This window comes from Pipistrellus kuhlii, unplaced genomic scaffold, assembly GCF_014108245.1.
Source record: "Pipistrellus kuhlii isolate mPipKuh1 unplaced genomic scaffold, mPipKuh1.p scaffold_m20_p_3, whole genome shotgun sequence".
Classification (NCBI taxonomy): Eukaryota; Metazoa; Chordata; class Mammalia; order Chiroptera; family Vespertilionidae; genus Pipistrellus; species Pipistrellus kuhlii.
This window is the reverse complement of record NW_023425529.1, coordinates 89,091,196-89,109,846: the sequence shown is the minus strand read 5'-3', so window position 1 is coordinate 89,109,846 and position 18,651 is coordinate 89,091,196. Positions and strand designations below refer to the sequence as shown.

The 18,651-nt window shown below is 38.7% G+C and overlaps 1 protein-coding gene across 3 annotated transcripts in view; it reads left to right on the top strand.

Moving 5' to 3' along the window:
* Nucleotides 1–18,344, top strand: part of KATNAL1 (katanin catalytic subunit A1 like 1) — a 78,321-nt gene extending 59,977 nt beyond the window's left edge. For all 3 annotated transcript variants that reach the window (XM_036458159.2, XM_045588483.1, XM_036458157.2), the window contains exons 9-11: nucleotides 1,159–1,293; nucleotides 15,541–15,667; nucleotides 18,082–18,344. In XM_036458159.2, the coding sequence (XP_036314052.1) occupies nucleotides 1,159–1,293; nucleotides 15,541–15,667; nucleotides 18,082–18,280 (461 nt within the window). In that variant the 3' untranslated portion in view covers nucleotides 18,281–18,344. The remainder of the gene's footprint in view (nucleotides 1–1,158; nucleotides 1,294–15,540; nucleotides 15,668–18,081) is intronic.
* Nucleotides 18,345–18,651: the final 307 nt, after the last annotated feature.

The window sequence follows — 18,651 nt, the reverse complement described above, 5'->3', positions numbered from 1 at the left end:
TAAAGACCAAAATAAATGAACAAAAGTAGAAACAGCCTCATAGATACAGAGATCAGACTGATGGTTGTCAGAGGATTGGGAGGTTGGGGGTGCTGGGTGAAAAATGTGCATATTGGTATTCACAAAATAGTCCACAGCATAGGGACTATAGTCAATAACTTTATATATATATATATATATATATATATATATATATATATATATATATACACACACACACACACACACACACACACACACACACTGTGTTTCCCCGAAAATAAGACATCCTCCGAAAATAAGACCTAGTGCATGGAAAGATAAAACATCCCCTGAAAATAAGACCTAGCACAACTTTGGGAGAAAAAATTAATATAAGACACTGTCTTATTTTTGGGGAAACAGGGTGTATATATATTAATATATGGCTAAGGGACTGTCCTACCAGTATCTATGACGCACAATGACCACTAGGGGGCAGATGCTCCAACTGGTAGCTATGATGCACACTGACCATGTTCCAGGTAACACACTTGGAACCAGAGAGGAGGGAGCCCTATTCTGGGGTACGTCACCCGAGAAGCGCCCTCTCACAATCCAGAACTCTGTGAGGGATGTTGGAAAGCCGGTTCCAGCCCAACTCTACAGGCCAGACTGAGGGACCCCACCAGTGCACGAATCTGTTTTCCAGGCCTCTAGTATTGCAATAACTCTATATACAGTGCCAGGTAGGTACTTGAAATATTGGGGAAATCACTTTGTAAAGTAAATGATTAACTAACCACTATGCTGTACACTTTAAGCTAATATAAAATTATATTGAATGTAAACTAATTGAAAAATAACATTTAAGTAAATTAGAATTTTTGAGAAACTTCGTGATTTAAAAAAATCAGAGAGGAATAAAACAGCATAATCTTTCATGCCTTTTCAGAGGAATGTGTATATATTTTCTTACAGGAAAAAAAGGTTTTTCTTATTGGATTAGAATCCTATAATAGATTATGTGAACTCTTCAGTTTCCTTTTTTATAGTTGTCTGTTGAAGTGCGTGGTCTGCCACAATCCAGAAGTCAGGATGTGTTATTTTTATCATTGAGCCTATCACCAGCCTGGGACTGATGCTTAGAGTGTTAATTGAATGAAGAAATAATGGACTTTTTCCTCTTACTGTATGTAGGTGTTGGAGGAGCTTTAGAGAATGATGATCCTTCCAAAATGGTTATGGTATTGGCTGCTACTAATTTCCCATGGGATATTGATGAAGCTTTGCGAAGAAGATTAGAGAAGAGGATTTATATACCTCTCCCAACAGGTACAATGTATTCCCTTTACAATGTTTCATTTTTTTGTTTTGCTTCCTGTTATCTTTTTTCCTCTTGTCTTTATTCCATTGACATTTTACTAAAAGAAGTTTATAGCATTACAAAACCTATTTGTAGTACATTTCAGAGCAGCTCTTACACTTAGAGCAGTATTCATATTAATAAATTGGGTAGGACATCTTAGTTTTTACTTTTAAACTTTAAGAGTCTTCATTAAACTTTAAGTGTTTAAAAATAAAGTTTCCTTGAGATAGTTTTTAAAATATTCTGCTTTAGTCTTAGTTGGTTTGGCTCAGTGAATAGAGCATCGGCCTGCAGACTGAAAGGTTCAATTCTGGTCAAGGGCATGTACGTTGCTTGCAGACACATCCCCAACAGAAGGTGTGCAGAATGCAGCTGATAGATATTTCTCTCTCTTTGATGTTTTTAACTCTCTATCCCTCTCCCTTCCTCTCTGTAAAAAAATCAATAAAATATATATATTTTTAAAAATTTAAAAAATATTCTGCTTTAGAAAAATTGCATTTTATCCTATTGATGAATACTGAAATTTTCTTAAGTGATTTTTTTTCTTTTAGATTTATATATTCAGTGAAATGTATAAATCTTTAGTGTAAGTTTGATGAGTTTTGCCAAGTGAATATACCTGTTTAATTATTATCCTACTCAAGATGTAGGACATTTCTTTTATCCCAGAAAGTTTCTTTGTACCTCCTACTAATTAATAAAAACCCTTTTAATTTCCTAATTTTTATCACCATATATTAGTTTTACCTATTATTAATCTCCATATGCACTGAGAGGCCAGATTATTATGATCTCTAAATGCATAATAATCTGGCCACTCAGTGTATATCCTATATAATAAAAGGCTAATATGCAAATTGTCCCCTCAACCAGGAGTTCGACCAGCAGGCAGACTGGCCAACCTCCCATGTCCCCTCCCCCTGGCCAGGCTGGCTGGACCCCACCCATCCACGAACTCATGCACTGGGCCTCTAATACACACACACACACACACACACACACACACACACACACACACTCATTGAGTGGCCAGATAATTATGCATTCAGAGATCATAATAATCTGGTCACTCAGCATAAATGGAATCATGACATATGTACTTGCATATGTGATTACTACTCAATATAATGTTTTTGAAATTTATCCATGTGGTTATATGTATCAGTAGTTTATCTATGATATTATTATACTAAAATTTGTTTATTTTCTTTTTGATGGACACTTGAATTATTTTGACTATTATGAATGAATCTATAAATATTCTCATACAAACATTTTAATGTATGAATGTTTTTATTTCGTTTGGCAACGTAGATAAGAATGGAATAGGTGGATCAGAGTGTAGGTATGTGCTTGATTTTGTAACACCCAGACTATTTTCCTCAGTGGTTGTACCATTTTATACTTTAATCATCAATAAATGAGATTCCAATACTTTCACATCCTTGTCAACATTTAGTATTGCTGGTATTTTAATTTTAGTCATTTTAGTTAAGTGTGAAATGTCATTTTATTATGGTTTTAAATTTGCATTTCTCTGGTGACTAATGATGTTACCTTTCTATGTTCCTGTCGATCATTGGTATATATTTTGTATAGTGTCTTTTCAAGTATTTTTGTGCAGTTTTTAATTGGTTTATTTGTCTTATTAACGAAGTATAGTTCTAATCATAGACATGCATAGATAATATTTTCTTCTACTTTGTGGTTTCCCTTTTAGTTTTCCTATGGTGTCTTTGATAAGCAGAAACTTTAATTTTTATTAAGTCTTCTTGTCAAGTTTTTATTTTTATTTTTAAAATATATTTTATTGATTTTCCACAGAGAGGAAGGGAGAGGGATAGAGAGCTAGAAACGTTGATGAGAGAGAAACATCAATCAGCTGCCTCCTGCACACCCCATACTGGGGATGTGCCTGCAACCAGTGTACATGCTCTTGACCGGAATTGAACCTGGGACCTTTCAATCCGCAGACCAATGCTCTATCCACTGAGCCAAACCGGTTTTGGCAAGTTTTTCTTTTTCCATAGTGCTTTTTGTGTCTTAAGAGTCTTTGCTTACCTAAGGGTCAAAGGTTTTCTTCTTCATGATGTCTAAGGTCAGGAATGAGAACATTTAGTGGCTGAGGTGACCCCTCATCTGGAGCCTGGCATCATCTGGAATGCTGTTACCCACATGCCTGGTGGTTGAGGCCTAGGGCCTCAGCTTGAGTACCTCCATGTTACCTGTGGACAGTCAGATTTCATACATGGTAGCTCAGAGCTCCAGGTGTGATTATTACAGTGGAAAAGTTGCAAGGTGAATTATTAGGACCTAGACTTGAGGTCATGATTGCTATTTCTGCCTTATTCTGGTGGAAGTATTTACAAGCCCAGCTATTTTCAGGAGGAAGGGAATTAGACTGCCTTTGGGTGAGAGAGAGGCAAGGCCCCATTGTTGGATCATGTGTGAGATGAAAGAAACTCTGCGCTCATCTTGTTAAATTCAATTTTCCATGATCAGGAAAGGAAAGAAGTCAAGTAACAGGATGGGTGGAGCTTGGTCTTATAATAAATCTCCTCTTAGTTCTTGCATCTAAAAATGGCAGTGTTGCCAAAACCGGTTTGGCTCAGTGGATAGAGCGTCGGCCTGCGGACTGAAGGGTCCCCGGTTCGATTCTGGTCAAGGGCATGTACGTTGGTTGCGGGCACATCCCCAGTAGGGGGTGTGCAAGAGGCAGCTGATCGATGTTTCTCTCTCATCGATGTTTCTGACTTTCTATCCCTCTTCCTTCCTTCTGTGGAAAATCAATAAAATATAAAATAAAATAAAATAAAATAAAATAAAATAAAATAAAATAAAATAAAATAAAATAAAATAAAATAAAATAAAATAAAGTAAAATAAAAATGGCAGTGTCCCAGCCTAGTGGACTCCTTTCTCCAGGCCCCTCTAATTCTATTTTCTTTAGACCTCCTTAATCATCAAGGTATCATTTCCCCTGCACTCTCAGTAACTCTCATCTCCTTTATTTATTTATTTTTTTTTTTAAGGTTTTGGTTTTGTTTTGCTAAGAGTGTGTGTGTGTGTGTGTGTGTGTGTGTGTGTGTGTTTGCTTGTTTTTACTGCAAGTTTCTTTCTTTCTTTTTCTGAGTACTTACCATGTACTAGGCACTATTCTATGTTTTGTTTTTGTGCCATACATTTAGTTTTTAAATTTTTATTTTATTTAAAGTATCACAAATAGTAGCACATATGTCTCCTTTTCCCCCCCGATTGACCTTCCCCCAGCTTCCTTTACCCCTGAAACATGCCATCACTCCACCATGCTAGTGTTTTGCGTCCATTGGTTATGCTTATATATATGCATACAATCCTTTGGTTGATTTCTTACCTCCTGCCCCTCTAACCCTCCCCAGCCTTCCCACTGTAATTTAACAGTCTATTTGATGCTTCTCTGCCTCTGTATTTATCTTTTGGTTCATCAGGTTATAATGTTCTTTTTTATCCATAAATGTGTGAGGTCATGTAGTATTTTTCTTTTACTGACTGGCTTATTTCACTTAGCATAATGCTCTCCAGTTGCATCCATGCTGATGCAAATGGTAAGAATTCTTTCTTTTTTATAGCAGCGTAGTGTTCCATTGGGTAGATGTTCTATAGTTTTTTAATCTACTCATCTGCTGATGAGCATTTAGACTGTTGGCAAATATTAGTTATTGTAAACTGTGCTACTATGAATATAGTGGTACATATATCCTTTCTGATTGGTGTTTCTGTTTTCTTGGGATATATTCTTAGAAGTGGGATTACTGGGTCAAATGGGAGTTCCATTTTTAAATTTTTGAGGAAGTGCCATACTGTTCTCCACAGTGGCTGCACCAGTCTGCATTCCCACCAGCAGTGAAGGAGGGTTCCTTTTTCTCAGTATCCTCTTCAGCACTTATTGTTTGTTATTGTGTTGATGATAGCCATTCTGACAGGTGTGAGGTGGTACCTCATAATTGCTTTGATTTGCATCTCTCAGATAATTAGTGATTTTGAGCATGTTTTCATATGTCTCTTGGCTTTCTGAAAGTCCTCCTTCGAAAATGTCTTTAGGTGCTTTGCCCATTTTTTTTTTTTATTGGATTGTTTATCTTCCCTTGTTAAGTTGTATGAGTTTCCTGTAAATGTTGGAGATTAAACCCTTATCAGAGATAACATTGGCAAATATGTTCTCCAATGCAGTGGGCTTTCTTGTTGTTTTGTTGATGGTTTCTTTTGCCTTGCAGAAACTTTTTATTTTGATGCAGTCCATTTGTTTATTTTCCCTTAGTCTCTCTTGCCTTAGGATCTCTTTCTGTAAAGATATTGCTACAACATTTGCCTGCAATTTTGCTGCCTTTGGAGTCTTGTAGGATTTTTATGGTTTCCCATCTTACATTCAAGTCCTTTAGTAATTTTGAGTTTGTTTTTGTGTATGGTGTAAGTTGGTGATCTAGTTTCATTTTTTTTTTTTTTGCATGTATCTGACCAAATTTCCCAGCACCATTTATTGAAGAGACTGTTTTGACCCCATTGTATGATCTTGCCTCCTTTGCCAAATATTAATTGAGTATAATGGCTTGGGTCAATTTCTGGGTTCTCTATTCTGTTACATTGTTGTATATTTCTGTTCTTGTGCCAGTATCAGGCAGTTTTGAGAACTGTGGTTTGGTAATATAGCTTTATATCTGGTATTGTGATCCCTCCAATTTTGTTCTTCTTTCTCAGGATAGCAGTGACTATTTGGGGTCTTTTTTTTTTTTTATTCCAGATGAATTTTTGGAGAGTTTGTTCTATATCTTTGAAATATGCCATTGGCATTTTAATAGGTATTGCATTGAATCTATAGATTGCATTAAGTAGTATGGACATTTTAATGATGTTGATTTTACCAAACCATGAACATGGTATGTTCTTCCATTTGTTTATGTCTTCCTCTCTGTCCTTTTCCAATGTCCTGTAGTTTTCTGAGTACAGGTCTTTTATGTTCTTAGTTAAGTTTATTCCTAGATATCTTAATTTTTTTGGTGCAATGATAAATGGGATTTTTTTTTTCATTTCTCTTTCTGTGAGTTCATTATTGGCATATAAAAAGGCCATATATTTCTGGATGTTAATTTTGTATCCTGCTACATTGCCAAATTCATTTATTAGGTCTAGTAGTTTTTTTATGGAGTCTTTAGGGTTTTCTATGTATAGTATTATGTCATCTGTGAATAAGGACAGTTTTACTTCTTTTCCAATTTGGATGCCTTTTATTTCTTCTTGACTGGTCACTATGGCTAGTCCATCTAGTACTGTGTCGAACAGGAGTGGTGAAAGTGGACATCCTTGTCTTGTTCCTGTTCTTAGGGGAAATGAGTTTAGTTTTTTCCCCACTGAGTATGATGTTGGCTGTAGGTTTCTCATATAGGGCTTTTATTATGTTGAGTTATTATCCCTCTATTCCCACTTTGCTGAGAGTTTTTATCAAGAAAGGTTGTTGGATTTTGTCTAATGCTTTTTCTGCAGAAATTGATATGATTATGTGATTTTTGTCTCTCAGTTTGTTTATGTGATGTATCACATTTATTGATTTGTGAATATTGTACCATCTTTGCATCCCCAGAATAAATCCCACTTGGTCATGGTGTATGAGTCCGATTTTTTAGAATTTTGTTGAGGATTTTAGCATCTATGTTCAAAAAGGATATTGACCTTTAGTTCTCTGTTTTGTGTTGTCTTTATCTGGTTTTTGGATTAGGGTAATATTGACTTCATAGGAAGAGTTTGGAAGTGTGCCTTCCTCTTGAATTTTTTGGAATAGTGTGAGGAGGATAGGTTTTAGTTCTTTGAATGCTTGGGAGAACTTTCATGTAAAGCCTTCTGGACCAGGGCTTTAGTTTGCTAGAAGATTTTTATCGCTGTTTCAATTTCTTTGGAAAGTTATAGGCCTATTCAGGTTTTTTATTCTTCTTGGTTGAATTTTGGGAGCTTGTATTTTTCTAAGAATATTTCATCTAGGTTGTCCATTTTGTTGGAATAGAGTTGTTCATAGTATATTTTCATACTTGTTTGTATTTCTGTGGGATCGGTTGTTACTTCACCTCTTTCATTTCTGATTTTGCTTATTTTGTTTATCCTTTTAAAGAACCAGCTCTTGGTTTTGTTGATATTTTGGTTTGTGGGTTTTTTTTTGTTTTGTTTTGTTTTTGTTTTTGTTTTTTTGTTTTTTGTTTTTGTCTCTGTGTCATTTATCTCTGCTCTGCTCTTTATTATTTCCTTCCTTCAGCTTACCCTGGGCTTTTCTTGTTGCTCTCTTTCTAACTCTTTGAGTCGTAGGGTTATATACTTTATTACCATTGTTTCTTGTTTTTTTGAGGTAGGCCTGTAGAGCTATGAACTACCCTCTCAAAACTGCTTTCACTGTGTCCCATCGATTTTGATTTGTTGTGTTCTCATTGTTGTTTGTTGCCATGATGCTTTTTAGTTCTTCATTGATCTCTTTGGTAACCCAGTCATTGTTCAATAGCATGCTATTTTTGCCTCCAGGTGTTTGGGGTTTTTTTGGTATTGTTTTTATTATGGTTGATTTCAAGTTTTATGCCATTGTGATCTGAGAAGATGCTTGGTATGGTTTCTGTCTTCTTGAATTTGGGGAGACTGCCTATGTCCTAATATTGGTCTATCTTTGAAAATGACCCATGCACTTGAGAATATACATTCTTTTCTCTGCACTTGAGAAGAATGTATATTATGTGGCTTTGGGTTGAAATGTTCTGAAGATGTCAATTAATTCCATTTGATCTATTGAGTCATTTAGGATTGATGTTTCTTTGCTGATTTTTTATTTTTGGATTTGTCCATTGGTGTTAGTTGGGTATGAAAGTCCCCTACTATGACTCTATTACTGTATATCTCTCCCTTAATATCTTCAAGAATTTTTTTTTATGTATTTGGATACTCCTGTATTGGGTGTATATACAGTATGTTTACCAGAATTTTATCTTCTTGTTGAATTTCTCCCTTTAGTATTAAGAAGTAGCCTTTCTTATCTCTTATTATGACCTTTACTTTGTCAGATATAAGTATTGCTACCCCACTTTTTTTTTTTTTTTTTTCATTTCCATTACCCTGAAAAACCTTTTTTCATCCCTTCACCGTCAGTCTGTGTGAGTCCTTTGTTCTGAAGTGGGTTTCCTATAAAAGCAGATATAGGGGTCATATTTTCTCATCCACTCAGCTACCCTATGTCTTTTTTTTTTTTTAATATATTTTTATTGATTTTTTTACAGAGAGGAAGAGAGAGGGATAAAAAACTAGAAACATCGATTAGAGAGAAACATCGATCAGCTGCCTCCTGCACACCCCCTACCGGGGATGTGCCCGCAACCAAGGTACATGCCGTTGACTGGAATTGAACCAGGGACCTTTCAGTCCGCAGGCCGATGCTCTATCCACTGAGCCAAACCAGTTTCGGCCCCTATGTCTTTTGATTGGGGCATTTAATCCATTTACATTTAAAGTTATTATTGATAGGTACTTGTTTGTCACCATTTTTATTCTTTATGCCTGTGTTCCTTCTTTGCTTTCTATTTCTTCTTTTTACAGCAGACCCTTTAGCATTTCTTATATTGCTGGTTTGGTCATAGTAAACTCCCATAGTTCTTTTTTGTCTGTGTACCTCCCTGATTTCACCCTCAATTTTGATTTATAACCTTGCTGTGTACAATATTCTTGGTTTCAGACCCTGGCTTTGCATGACTTTGTATATTCCATTCCTTTCTGGCCTTATGTGTTTCTGTTGAGAAATTAGTTGCTAGTCTGATGGGGGATCCTTTGTAGGTAACTTACTTTCTCTCTCTGGCTTCTTTTAAGATTCTTACTTTGTCATTGTTGTTTGCCAACTTAATTATAATGTGCCTTTGCATTGGTCTTTTGGGGTTCATTTTGTTTGGAACTCTGTGAGCTTCTTGGATTTGTGTGGGTTTTTTCTTCTTCATATTAGGGAAGTTTTCTGTCATTTCTTCAAACTGGTTTTCTATTCCTTGCTCAGTTTCTTCTCCTTTTGGCACCCCTATTATGTTAATCTTGTTTTGTTTCCTGCTGTTCTAAAGTTCCCTTAGGCTCTCCTCCTGTATTTTAAGTTCTTTTTTTTTTTTCCTAGATGCTGCTCTGCTTGGGTATTTTTTCCTACCTTGTCTTCTAGTTCACAGATGTGGTCCTCTGCTTCTTCTAGTCTACAGTTGGTGCTTTCTATTGAGTTCTTTATTGCAGCAATGTCATTTTTCATTTTTTTCTTGGTTCTTACATACATATTGTTGAATATGTCTTCCAACCTTTCAGCGACCTTATGAGCCTTTCTCTGAATTCTTTCTCCGACATATTGCTCATGTCTGTTTCACTCACTTCCTTTTCTGGTGTTGCCTCCTTTTCTTTCGTATGTGGGCTGTTTCTTTGTCTCTTCATGATCGCTTCTTTCCTGGTGTGTGGTTATGTAGCTCTCGCTCTCCTGCATTGACCTAAAGGCATGAAATACAACACAACAAAGCACAATGCACAAGGTACTGAACACAAATGTATTCATGATGCTAATAACCCCAAATGAAAGTGATCACCAGAGAAAAGAGAATTAGGAGATATAGAAAGAGTGCAAAAATGATATAATATTGAGAAAAGGGAAAAAAGGTAAGAGAGAAAAGAGAGAGAGGAAAAAAAAAGAAGGGGAATAAAAATATACGGGGAGAAAACCCCAATAGATTAACAACTAATCCAAAAAAAATGCAAACAACCAACACCTAGAGATGAAAGCAAACTATAAATAACTGATAACAAGCAAGGAAAGGAAAACAGAAGCAAAAAAAAAAAAAAAAAAAAAAAAAGAAACAATCACACAAACAACAAAACAAATTAATCAACAATCAAATAATCAACAACAATAGGACAGAGAGAAATAAGGGCAAAATAAAACAAAAAACTTAAAGAAAAAAGTGAAGAGAGAAAAAAATTTGGTTAGTGAAGAAAGAGAAGAGAGAAGTTTGTATGGACTTGGAGCAGGGAAGCAGAAATTAGATATGAAAGTAGGATAAACTTTTAACAGGATAAAAAGAAAGATAGGGAAAATCTAAAGCAGTAATAGGGTAAGAGACACAGAACAACAAATGGGAAAAGTGAGGAAGAGAGTGTCTGCATAAAAGTAAAGTTGAGATAGAGTAAAATGATGCTAAAGGAAAAATGAAAATAGAATGTAGAACACTAATCCCAAAATAAAATAAAGAAAAAATAAAATGAAACTTTTAAAAAATGTAAAATAATACTAGTAATAATACTAATTAAAAAATAATATAATAATTAAAAAGTAAAATCAAGTGAGATAAAAAGAAAAAATTTAGTTTCTTAAGTAAAAGATAAAAAATAAAAATGTGCAGTAGTGAAGGTCACTCACTTCCTCTACTGTTCTGCTCTGCAGGCCTGTTTCTTGTCAGGTGATCAAGACAGTTTTAAAGTTCCCTGCGTTCCACCACTCCTCTGTTTCTTAAGCCACAATCCTGTTTTCAAGCCGGCGATATTTCTTTGTTTCTCAGCCTGCCTCTAGTGGTATTTACACAAGAGACAATTTGTGATTCAACCCCTGGGTGGCAGTGTTTCTGTATTGACATCTGGTATCTCTACCCAGTATTTAGATGTTGTTTTTCCTGCCACCCTTAATACTGGGTTGGGGAAATTGACTTCCCCAGAGCTGATTTCAGATCTTTTCTCCCCACTCTGATCCCCAGGCTCCACAAAATCAACTTTTCCCTGCAGTCTCAGAGAGTGTTTTTAATTGGGAGATTCTTTGTACTGGACTTATGCATCAAAAGCAAGGGCACGAACTCATTACTTTTTCCTCCGGCACTGTGCATGACTATGCGCACATTTCTGTGCACATCTTTTCCTCCTGGCACTGCACAGCCTGTATACTGGTAGAACTCCAGGCTGCCTTTCTGTGCCCAGCCCAGCCATCGTTTGGTTTCTAGAGTTCTTTCCTGTCAGCAGCCCTGTAGACCTCCTTCCACATTCATGAGCTATGCTGACCCCAACGTGGATTTTGTGTGGTGCAGACTTCTGAAACTCTAGATCCTGCTGCCTGCATTTCTCCCTCCAGCCTGGATCGCAGACCTCACCTTTCTTTAGGTGTTACCTGACTTCCGTGAAAAGATGCAGGGCTCATCTGAGTCTGCCAATTTGTGCTGTTTAAGACCTGGTATTCATGGATTCTCAGCTGGTCCCTGGGTATTATGGTTGCAGAGTCCTGGGAGATATCCGAGTTCTTCCTGGTTGAAGATAGGGCTAGACTTTCAATCACAGCCTCTCTCCCCTTCAAGATGGCACCATCTCTGCAGTAGAGCTAGCTGCTGGGAGAGATTTCAGCAGCCATGGAGACTGCCCAGTCAGGGGAGCCTGGTCCGGCAGTCCCCAAGAGTCCCTTGGAATATCGCTATCCCTCACTCACAAATAGACAGTCCCTGTACGTCCACACACTCTCCTTGTTCTCTCACTCATACAGAATCTTGCAGTCTGCCTTCCAGTCTGCAGCCATTTTCTCTCACATTTTCTCCTGTGTGTGTGTGTCACTTGGCTTTCGTTAAGTGATCTGTTGTCCTTTTCCTCCTGACCTTTTTTCACTCTGGTACATGTGTGCTGCTTTTTATTTCCACGTCATTATTTATGATGCTCCCATTTCCTAGATAGTTCATGTTCTTCCCTTCCATTTAAATTTTATTATTTCTCAAAGTCAACATTAAAACTTTTAATTCTGAAATCTTCTTTGCCCTGGACTATCTCTCAATGTGAACTCTACTTCCCTGGGTGTTTCATCTACATTATCTGTCTCACAGATTATCCTTCATAAAAGGGATCTGGGTTTTTTCCATTTCTCTCTACTCCTATTTGCTGGTGATAGAACAACAAACACTTACTGAGTGCTAACTGTGGGCCAGGCTTTCAATGTAGTAGCTTATTTAACTCTCTCAACAATCTTATGAGGTAGATTTTTGTTCTTTATTTTACTTTTTAGTGGCCTGGTGCCTGAAATTTGTGCACATTAAAAGGTGATTAATTAAAGGAAACATTTTAATATTGCTATTTACCCTTTCTCTATAATAGAAGTATCAGAGATGAAAGAAAATTAGTAAAATGTATATGAAAATATTCCTCCTGTCAGAGTCTGGGGCATGCCGTGGGACCTGGAGTCAAGTCTCCACCCACTTGCAGTGCCTCAAAATTGTTCACAACCCAGACCCAACCCGCCCCATCCTCTCTGGGTGAGATCCAGACCCAGCTGGCCCCACCCTTTTCAATCCCCACTGGGTCAGGGGCATAGCCTAGATCCCCCAGCCTGGCACCGGGCAGGGGGGCCACAGCCTCAGGTTCCCCAGCCTGGGGTGGGGGGAGCATCCTGAGGTCCCCCAGCCTGGTCCCAGGGCAGGGATGTGGCCTGATGTCCCCTGTCAAGCCTCACCAGATGGGTGGCACGGCCTGAGTTCCCCCTTCAAGCCCTGCTGGGCGAGGGGCACAGCCTGTGGTTTCCTGGCCTGGTGCTGGGTGCGGCCTGAGGTTCCCTGATGCTGGGGTGGGGGGTTCCCCTGGCCAGGGTGGTGGGAGCAGTCTGAGGTCCCCTGGCCCAACACTGGCCGGGGCAGGGCACAGCCTCAGGTCTTCCAGCCTGGCGCCGGGGTGGGGGGGTAAGGGCATGACCTGAGGTCATCCAGCCCCGCTGGGGTGGGGAGAGTGGCCTGAGATTCCCTGTCAAGCCCCACCGGGCAGAGTGGGGTGCAGCCTCAGGTCCCTGCTCCAGCCCAGTGCCACACAGCCTCAGGTCCTGCTGATTGCTTCTTAAGGCTTTTTACAAGAGCGTGACCTCCGCTGTGGTGCAGCCATCTTGTTACGGAATCTCTGCTTCAGTTGTGGGCACAGCCATTTTTGTTATGGCATAATGATCAATTTGCATATCCCCTCTTTATTAGATAGGATGAGGAAGCTGAGTCACTGAGAGGTTAAATATCTTGCTCAGGGTAGCAGAGCAGGGATATGAGCACAGTCTAGCCCCAGCACACAAACTAGTTACTCACTTCACTGAGTTGCCTAGTGTGCTTAAAGAGAATTGTTATCACATATTTATTTATATTTAGAATATGTGTTAACTTGGCTGTGTCGCTATGGCAGGTCTTTATGCTATTAACACATTAACCCCTCGTTAAATCCTTTTAAAAGGTCATTGATTCAGTTTTATGGAGCTGATAAATCCCACTTAGAACTTTCTAGCAAATCACTGATACAACCAGTATTAAAAGTTAATATTCCCTAAATCATAGTTATCAGGGAAAAAGCACACTTCCAACTAAGCTTCAGACCACCAGGCTCTCATTTATGAACAGGTTCATTTAAGTTGACTGTGTAGAACTTCCTTTCTGGAGGAGAATACATTTCATTCAATTTGGTGTTTAAGTTCTTAGGGCAGTCACAGTAAAATATTTGCTTTAGAAATACAGTGGTGGTTTGCTACTTGGACTAAAGGAGCAAAGTGATATTTGTTTACTGACACTCATCGGCTTCATGTGGGGCACTGTGAAATGAGTTTCTCTGTTAAATTCAGAGTTCCTTATGGGGCCCTCAGGAGCACAGCCACATTCTGAAGCCAGGGACCCAAGAGCTTCCTTGCCTTCCCTCTTTCTTCCCACATCCCTGCTGACCACCTGAGTGGAGGAGTTCTTTGGCCCTACACCACATGCAGTGTACCCTGGTGAACTGCAAGGTAGGCTTACTGGCTAGGGATGGCCAAGGATTGGGAGCTCCCAAGGTTAAGGAATTCTAGAAATAAAATAAAGGTTTTCTAGTCACATCTTACCACCACCCCCCCCAATACCAGATAATACCTGTTTGCTTCTTTTCCCACCGTTGTTACACTTTGCTTTGCTTTGTTCTGTGTGTGCACGTGTGTGTGTGTGTGTGTGTGTGTGTGTGTGTGTGTGTAAACTATTACACAGACACAGAAATATAGATTAAAATACTCAGTTATCATGGCCAGGTGGCTCATTTGGTTGGAGTGGAGTGTCGTCATGTAAGCCAAAAGGTGGCAGGTTCGATTCCTGGTCAGGGCACTTAATTAGGTTGTGGGTTCCATCCCTGGTTGGGGCGTGTACAGAAGGCAGTTAATTGATGTTTATCTCTTTTTCTCCTTCCCTTTCTCCCTTCCTCTCTTGTTCTTCTTTCTAAACATATCCGTGGGCTAGGGTTAAAAAAAATTTCCTGGTAAGTGTGATAATTGCAGAGATAACTCTGTTCTTAGGAGATAAGTAGTGAAGAATTTAAAATGAAGTGTTGTGATGCCTACAGCTAACACTCAATTCTAAAATGGGTGGGGAGGAGAAGAGAAGGGAATGATAATGTCAGTGTGTTGACAATTGGTGAATCTAGATGAAAGGTAAGTAAGTGTTCATTGAGTGTTTTACTTGTAGATTTAAATTTCTTTCAAAATAGAAGTTGGGAAAAATTAAATTTCATTTTTCTATGTCAGGAAATAGCAAAGAGTTAGATCCAACTCTTTATGCATTATCCCACTGTGCTGTATTAAGCAGAGTTGCTACTAAAACAGATGATAAAACTGTAACCATGATTGTTTTTTAAAATATTGTTTAAACTGATTTGTTTGAGTTTAGACATTTTAATCATACTGGTATAGCAAATGTCTGTGGGTTGGCTCTCCAAGTGAAACATACATTAATAATAATTTTGTGCTAATTGTTGCGTTCTAGGAAAATAAAATTGGATTTTTACAAAACTATTGATTAGATTTGCAGAACTCTTTTTCTATATCATATTAAAAAGGTGAGCAAAGTAATTTATAGAAGTTATACTCCATGTAATCTAGTTTCATAAAACTTAGGCCAAATGTTTTTATTTTTTGTTTTTTTATTGAAAGCATTTCTGGTGCTTGGATACTAATGTTTTTATTTCACATAAAAGGATATAAGACCCATTGTTCTCATAGCAGGTGTCATTTTTTTCAAATTTTAGTTATTTTAACCAAGCACATAGGAAGTTAAATTCCAGGAGTCATGCAATGAATTTATAATACTTAGTAGACTCACAGTTACTGACTCTGTTTCTTCTCCTGAACATTAATATGTGATTTCTCATTAAAACAACATAGAAAAACATCTAACAATAACAAAAATCTTCTAACAGCCAGAGGAAGAACCGAGCTTCTAAAGATCAATCTTCGTGAGGTTGAATTGGATCCTGATATTCAACTGGAAGATATAGCAGAGAAGATAGAGGGCTATTCTGGTGCTGACATAACTAATGTTTGCAGGTATTTTTTAAATGATCTGTGACCTTAGAGATTAGTTATATATTTGGCAGGAGGACTGGTCTCAGAGATAGTGTAGTTATTAGTCCTTGGCATGAAAACAGCCACCCATTTCCTTGAAATGATCTCTCAATTTTTCTTGTTTTTTTTCTTGTTTTTGTTTGTTTGTTTGTTTTTTCCTCTCTACATAATTTCATTGTTCATTGTTAGATGAATAATTACATAACACTATGGTCACCTTTTCTATCCTGTGATTTTTAAGAAATTGTTGTCTCTATCTTTATAATGACATTGATGACCTAATTATGACTTCCACAACCTAAGGTTAATTTAGCCCTAAATTGGAGCCTAATTGCATCAACGTGTAAAATCACATCCCTTAATTTTGGTTGGCATTATTTTGACATTTGCAGATGATTAAAGTTGACCAATTAAAGCTGTGAAAGATACATATATATTAAAATTTCCTTTTAATTTAGTGATATTATAATTTTTAGATAATCTACCTCACTCAATGAAGAGGATTTTTGTTCTTTTCTTATTTTTCTAATGGTACTTAATTTGACTTCAGTGGCCTTTCTTTTTTTTCTTTTTTCTTTTTTTAAAATATATATGTTTTATTGATTTTTTACAGAGAGGAAGGGAAAGAGAGAGAGAGCTAGAAACGTCGATGAGAGAGAAACATTGGCCAGCTGCCTCCTGCACACCCCCTACCGGGGATGTGCCCACAACCAATGTACATGCCCTTGACTGGAATCGAACCTGGGACCTTTCAGTCCGCAGACCGATGCTCTACCACTGAGCCAAACCAGTTTCAGCATCAGTGGCCTTTCTTTAAAACTACAACATCCATGTTTCTGACTTTTTCTACCAGTATTTTTCCTGTGTGCATCTAAGTTTAGTGGCACATGGTAAACTCATAGTAGTTTCTATTATCACTATAGTAAAGTATGTAAGAATCTGAAGTTTTGGTTGGCTTGGCAACCTAATAGCTTTCTCATGAGCACTAATTGTCCATTTTTTTTCTAAACCTTCATAGTGATTTACAAGTCTTCAAAGTGGCACTGAAAATAGGATCTGGAGAAGTCAGATTTGCAAATAAATTCATGTTCTAAAGAGAGGTTCCTGGCTTTACATCCATTAATTAGATTGTAAACAAACTTGTATAGATTTGAATTATTCCCTCTAATACTAGAGGCCCAGTGCATGAAATTTGTGCACGGGGTGGGGGTGGGGGTGGTCTCCTCAGCTTAGCCTGCACCCTCTCCAATCCAGGAGAATCTGGGGATGTCCAACTGATGGTTTAGGCTCGATCCCAGGGATCAGGCCTAAACCCGCAGTTGGACATCCCTCTCACAATCTGGGACCACTGGCTCCTAACTGCTTACCTGTCTGCCTGCCTGATTGCCCCTAACTCCCCCACTGCCAGCCTGCTCACCCCTAACTGCCTCTGCCTGCTGGCCTGATCATCCCTAACTTTCCCCCCACTGGCTTGGTTACCCCCCAATTGCCCCCCACCCTTACCAGCCTGGTTGTCCCCAACATCCCCATTCCTGCCAGCCTGGTTACTCCTAACTGCCCCCCCCCCAAGCCGGTAGCCCTTAACTGACCCCTCTGCCATCCTGGTTGCCCCAACTGATCCCCTCTGCTGGCCTGGTCACCCCTAACTGCCCCCAGCCCCCACCAACCTGGTCGCCCTTTATTGCTCCTCCCTGCCAGCCTGGTCACCCCCAACTGAGCCCCCTGTTGGCCTGGTTGCCCCTAACTTCCCCTTCCTGCCAGCCTAGTCACCCCTTACTGCCCCCACTGTTGGCCTGGTTGCCCCTAACTGACTCCCTGCTGGCCTGGTCGCCCCCAGCTGCCCCCTGTTAACCTAGTTGCTCCCAACTGCCCACCCTACTGGCCTGGTCACCCCTCACTGCCCCACCCTGCTGGCCTGGTTGTTGCCAACTTCTCCCCTGCCAGCCTGCTTTTCCCTCACTGCCCCTCTCTGCCAGCCTGGTTGCCCCTCACTGCCCTTCCTACCTGCCTGGTTGCCCATGTAGCCTGCTGTTCAGTCATTTGGTCATCCCTCACTAACTCCCCTGCTGGCCTCATCGCCCTATGCAGCCTGCTGTTGGGTTGTTACTATGAGGGTATTCTGACCAATTTGCATGTTACCATTTTATTAGTATAGATTATCTGAGTCCAGTATGGACTTTTAGGGTTCATTAACAATATATTTTATGTTTAAGTCCTTTCCATTCTTTTTTAACCTTTCCTGAACTATCAAGATGTCTCTGAGGTAGAAAATTCTACACAGCATCATAAAATCATATGACATGATCTTTTGAATGTTTTCCCTTAACTTTGTTACAAATGGAATTGTTTGTTGCATTTGCACTAATAAATATTCACTGACTTTGGTACATTTTTAGGGATGCATCCTTAATGGCAATGAGACGGCGCATCAATGGCTTAAGTCCAGAAGAGATCCGTGCACTTTCTAAGGAGGAGCTTCAGATGCCTGTTACCAAAGGAGACTTTGAGTTGGCTCTTAAAAAAATTGCCAAGTCTGTCTCTGCTGCAGACTTGGAGAAGTATGAAAAATGGATGGTTGAATTTGGATCTGCTTGAATTTCTGTCGGCTCTTCCATTTCTGGTATTTTTGTTTATAAAATGTGAAGAAATTTCTTCATTTAAAAAGAATAGGTTTGGAATTTTTCATTGGAGAGATTTTCACTTAAAGGCAAATAATCTAAAACCACAGAGTATAAATGTAGCTGAAAATTGAGAAAAGCTTACGTAAAGAGCCTGATGCATTAATATTGCACCCGTCAAGCAGGGTATCAGGGCGGCAGAAGAGAGGGATCAGCGTGCTATTGTGGAAACTTGTTTACAAAATATTTAGAAGGACCTCTGTTTCTCACTTGAATTCGTTGTCTTTTCAAAAAACAAAAACAAAACATTTTAATCAATTTTTAGAGAGAAAGAAAGGGAGAGGGATA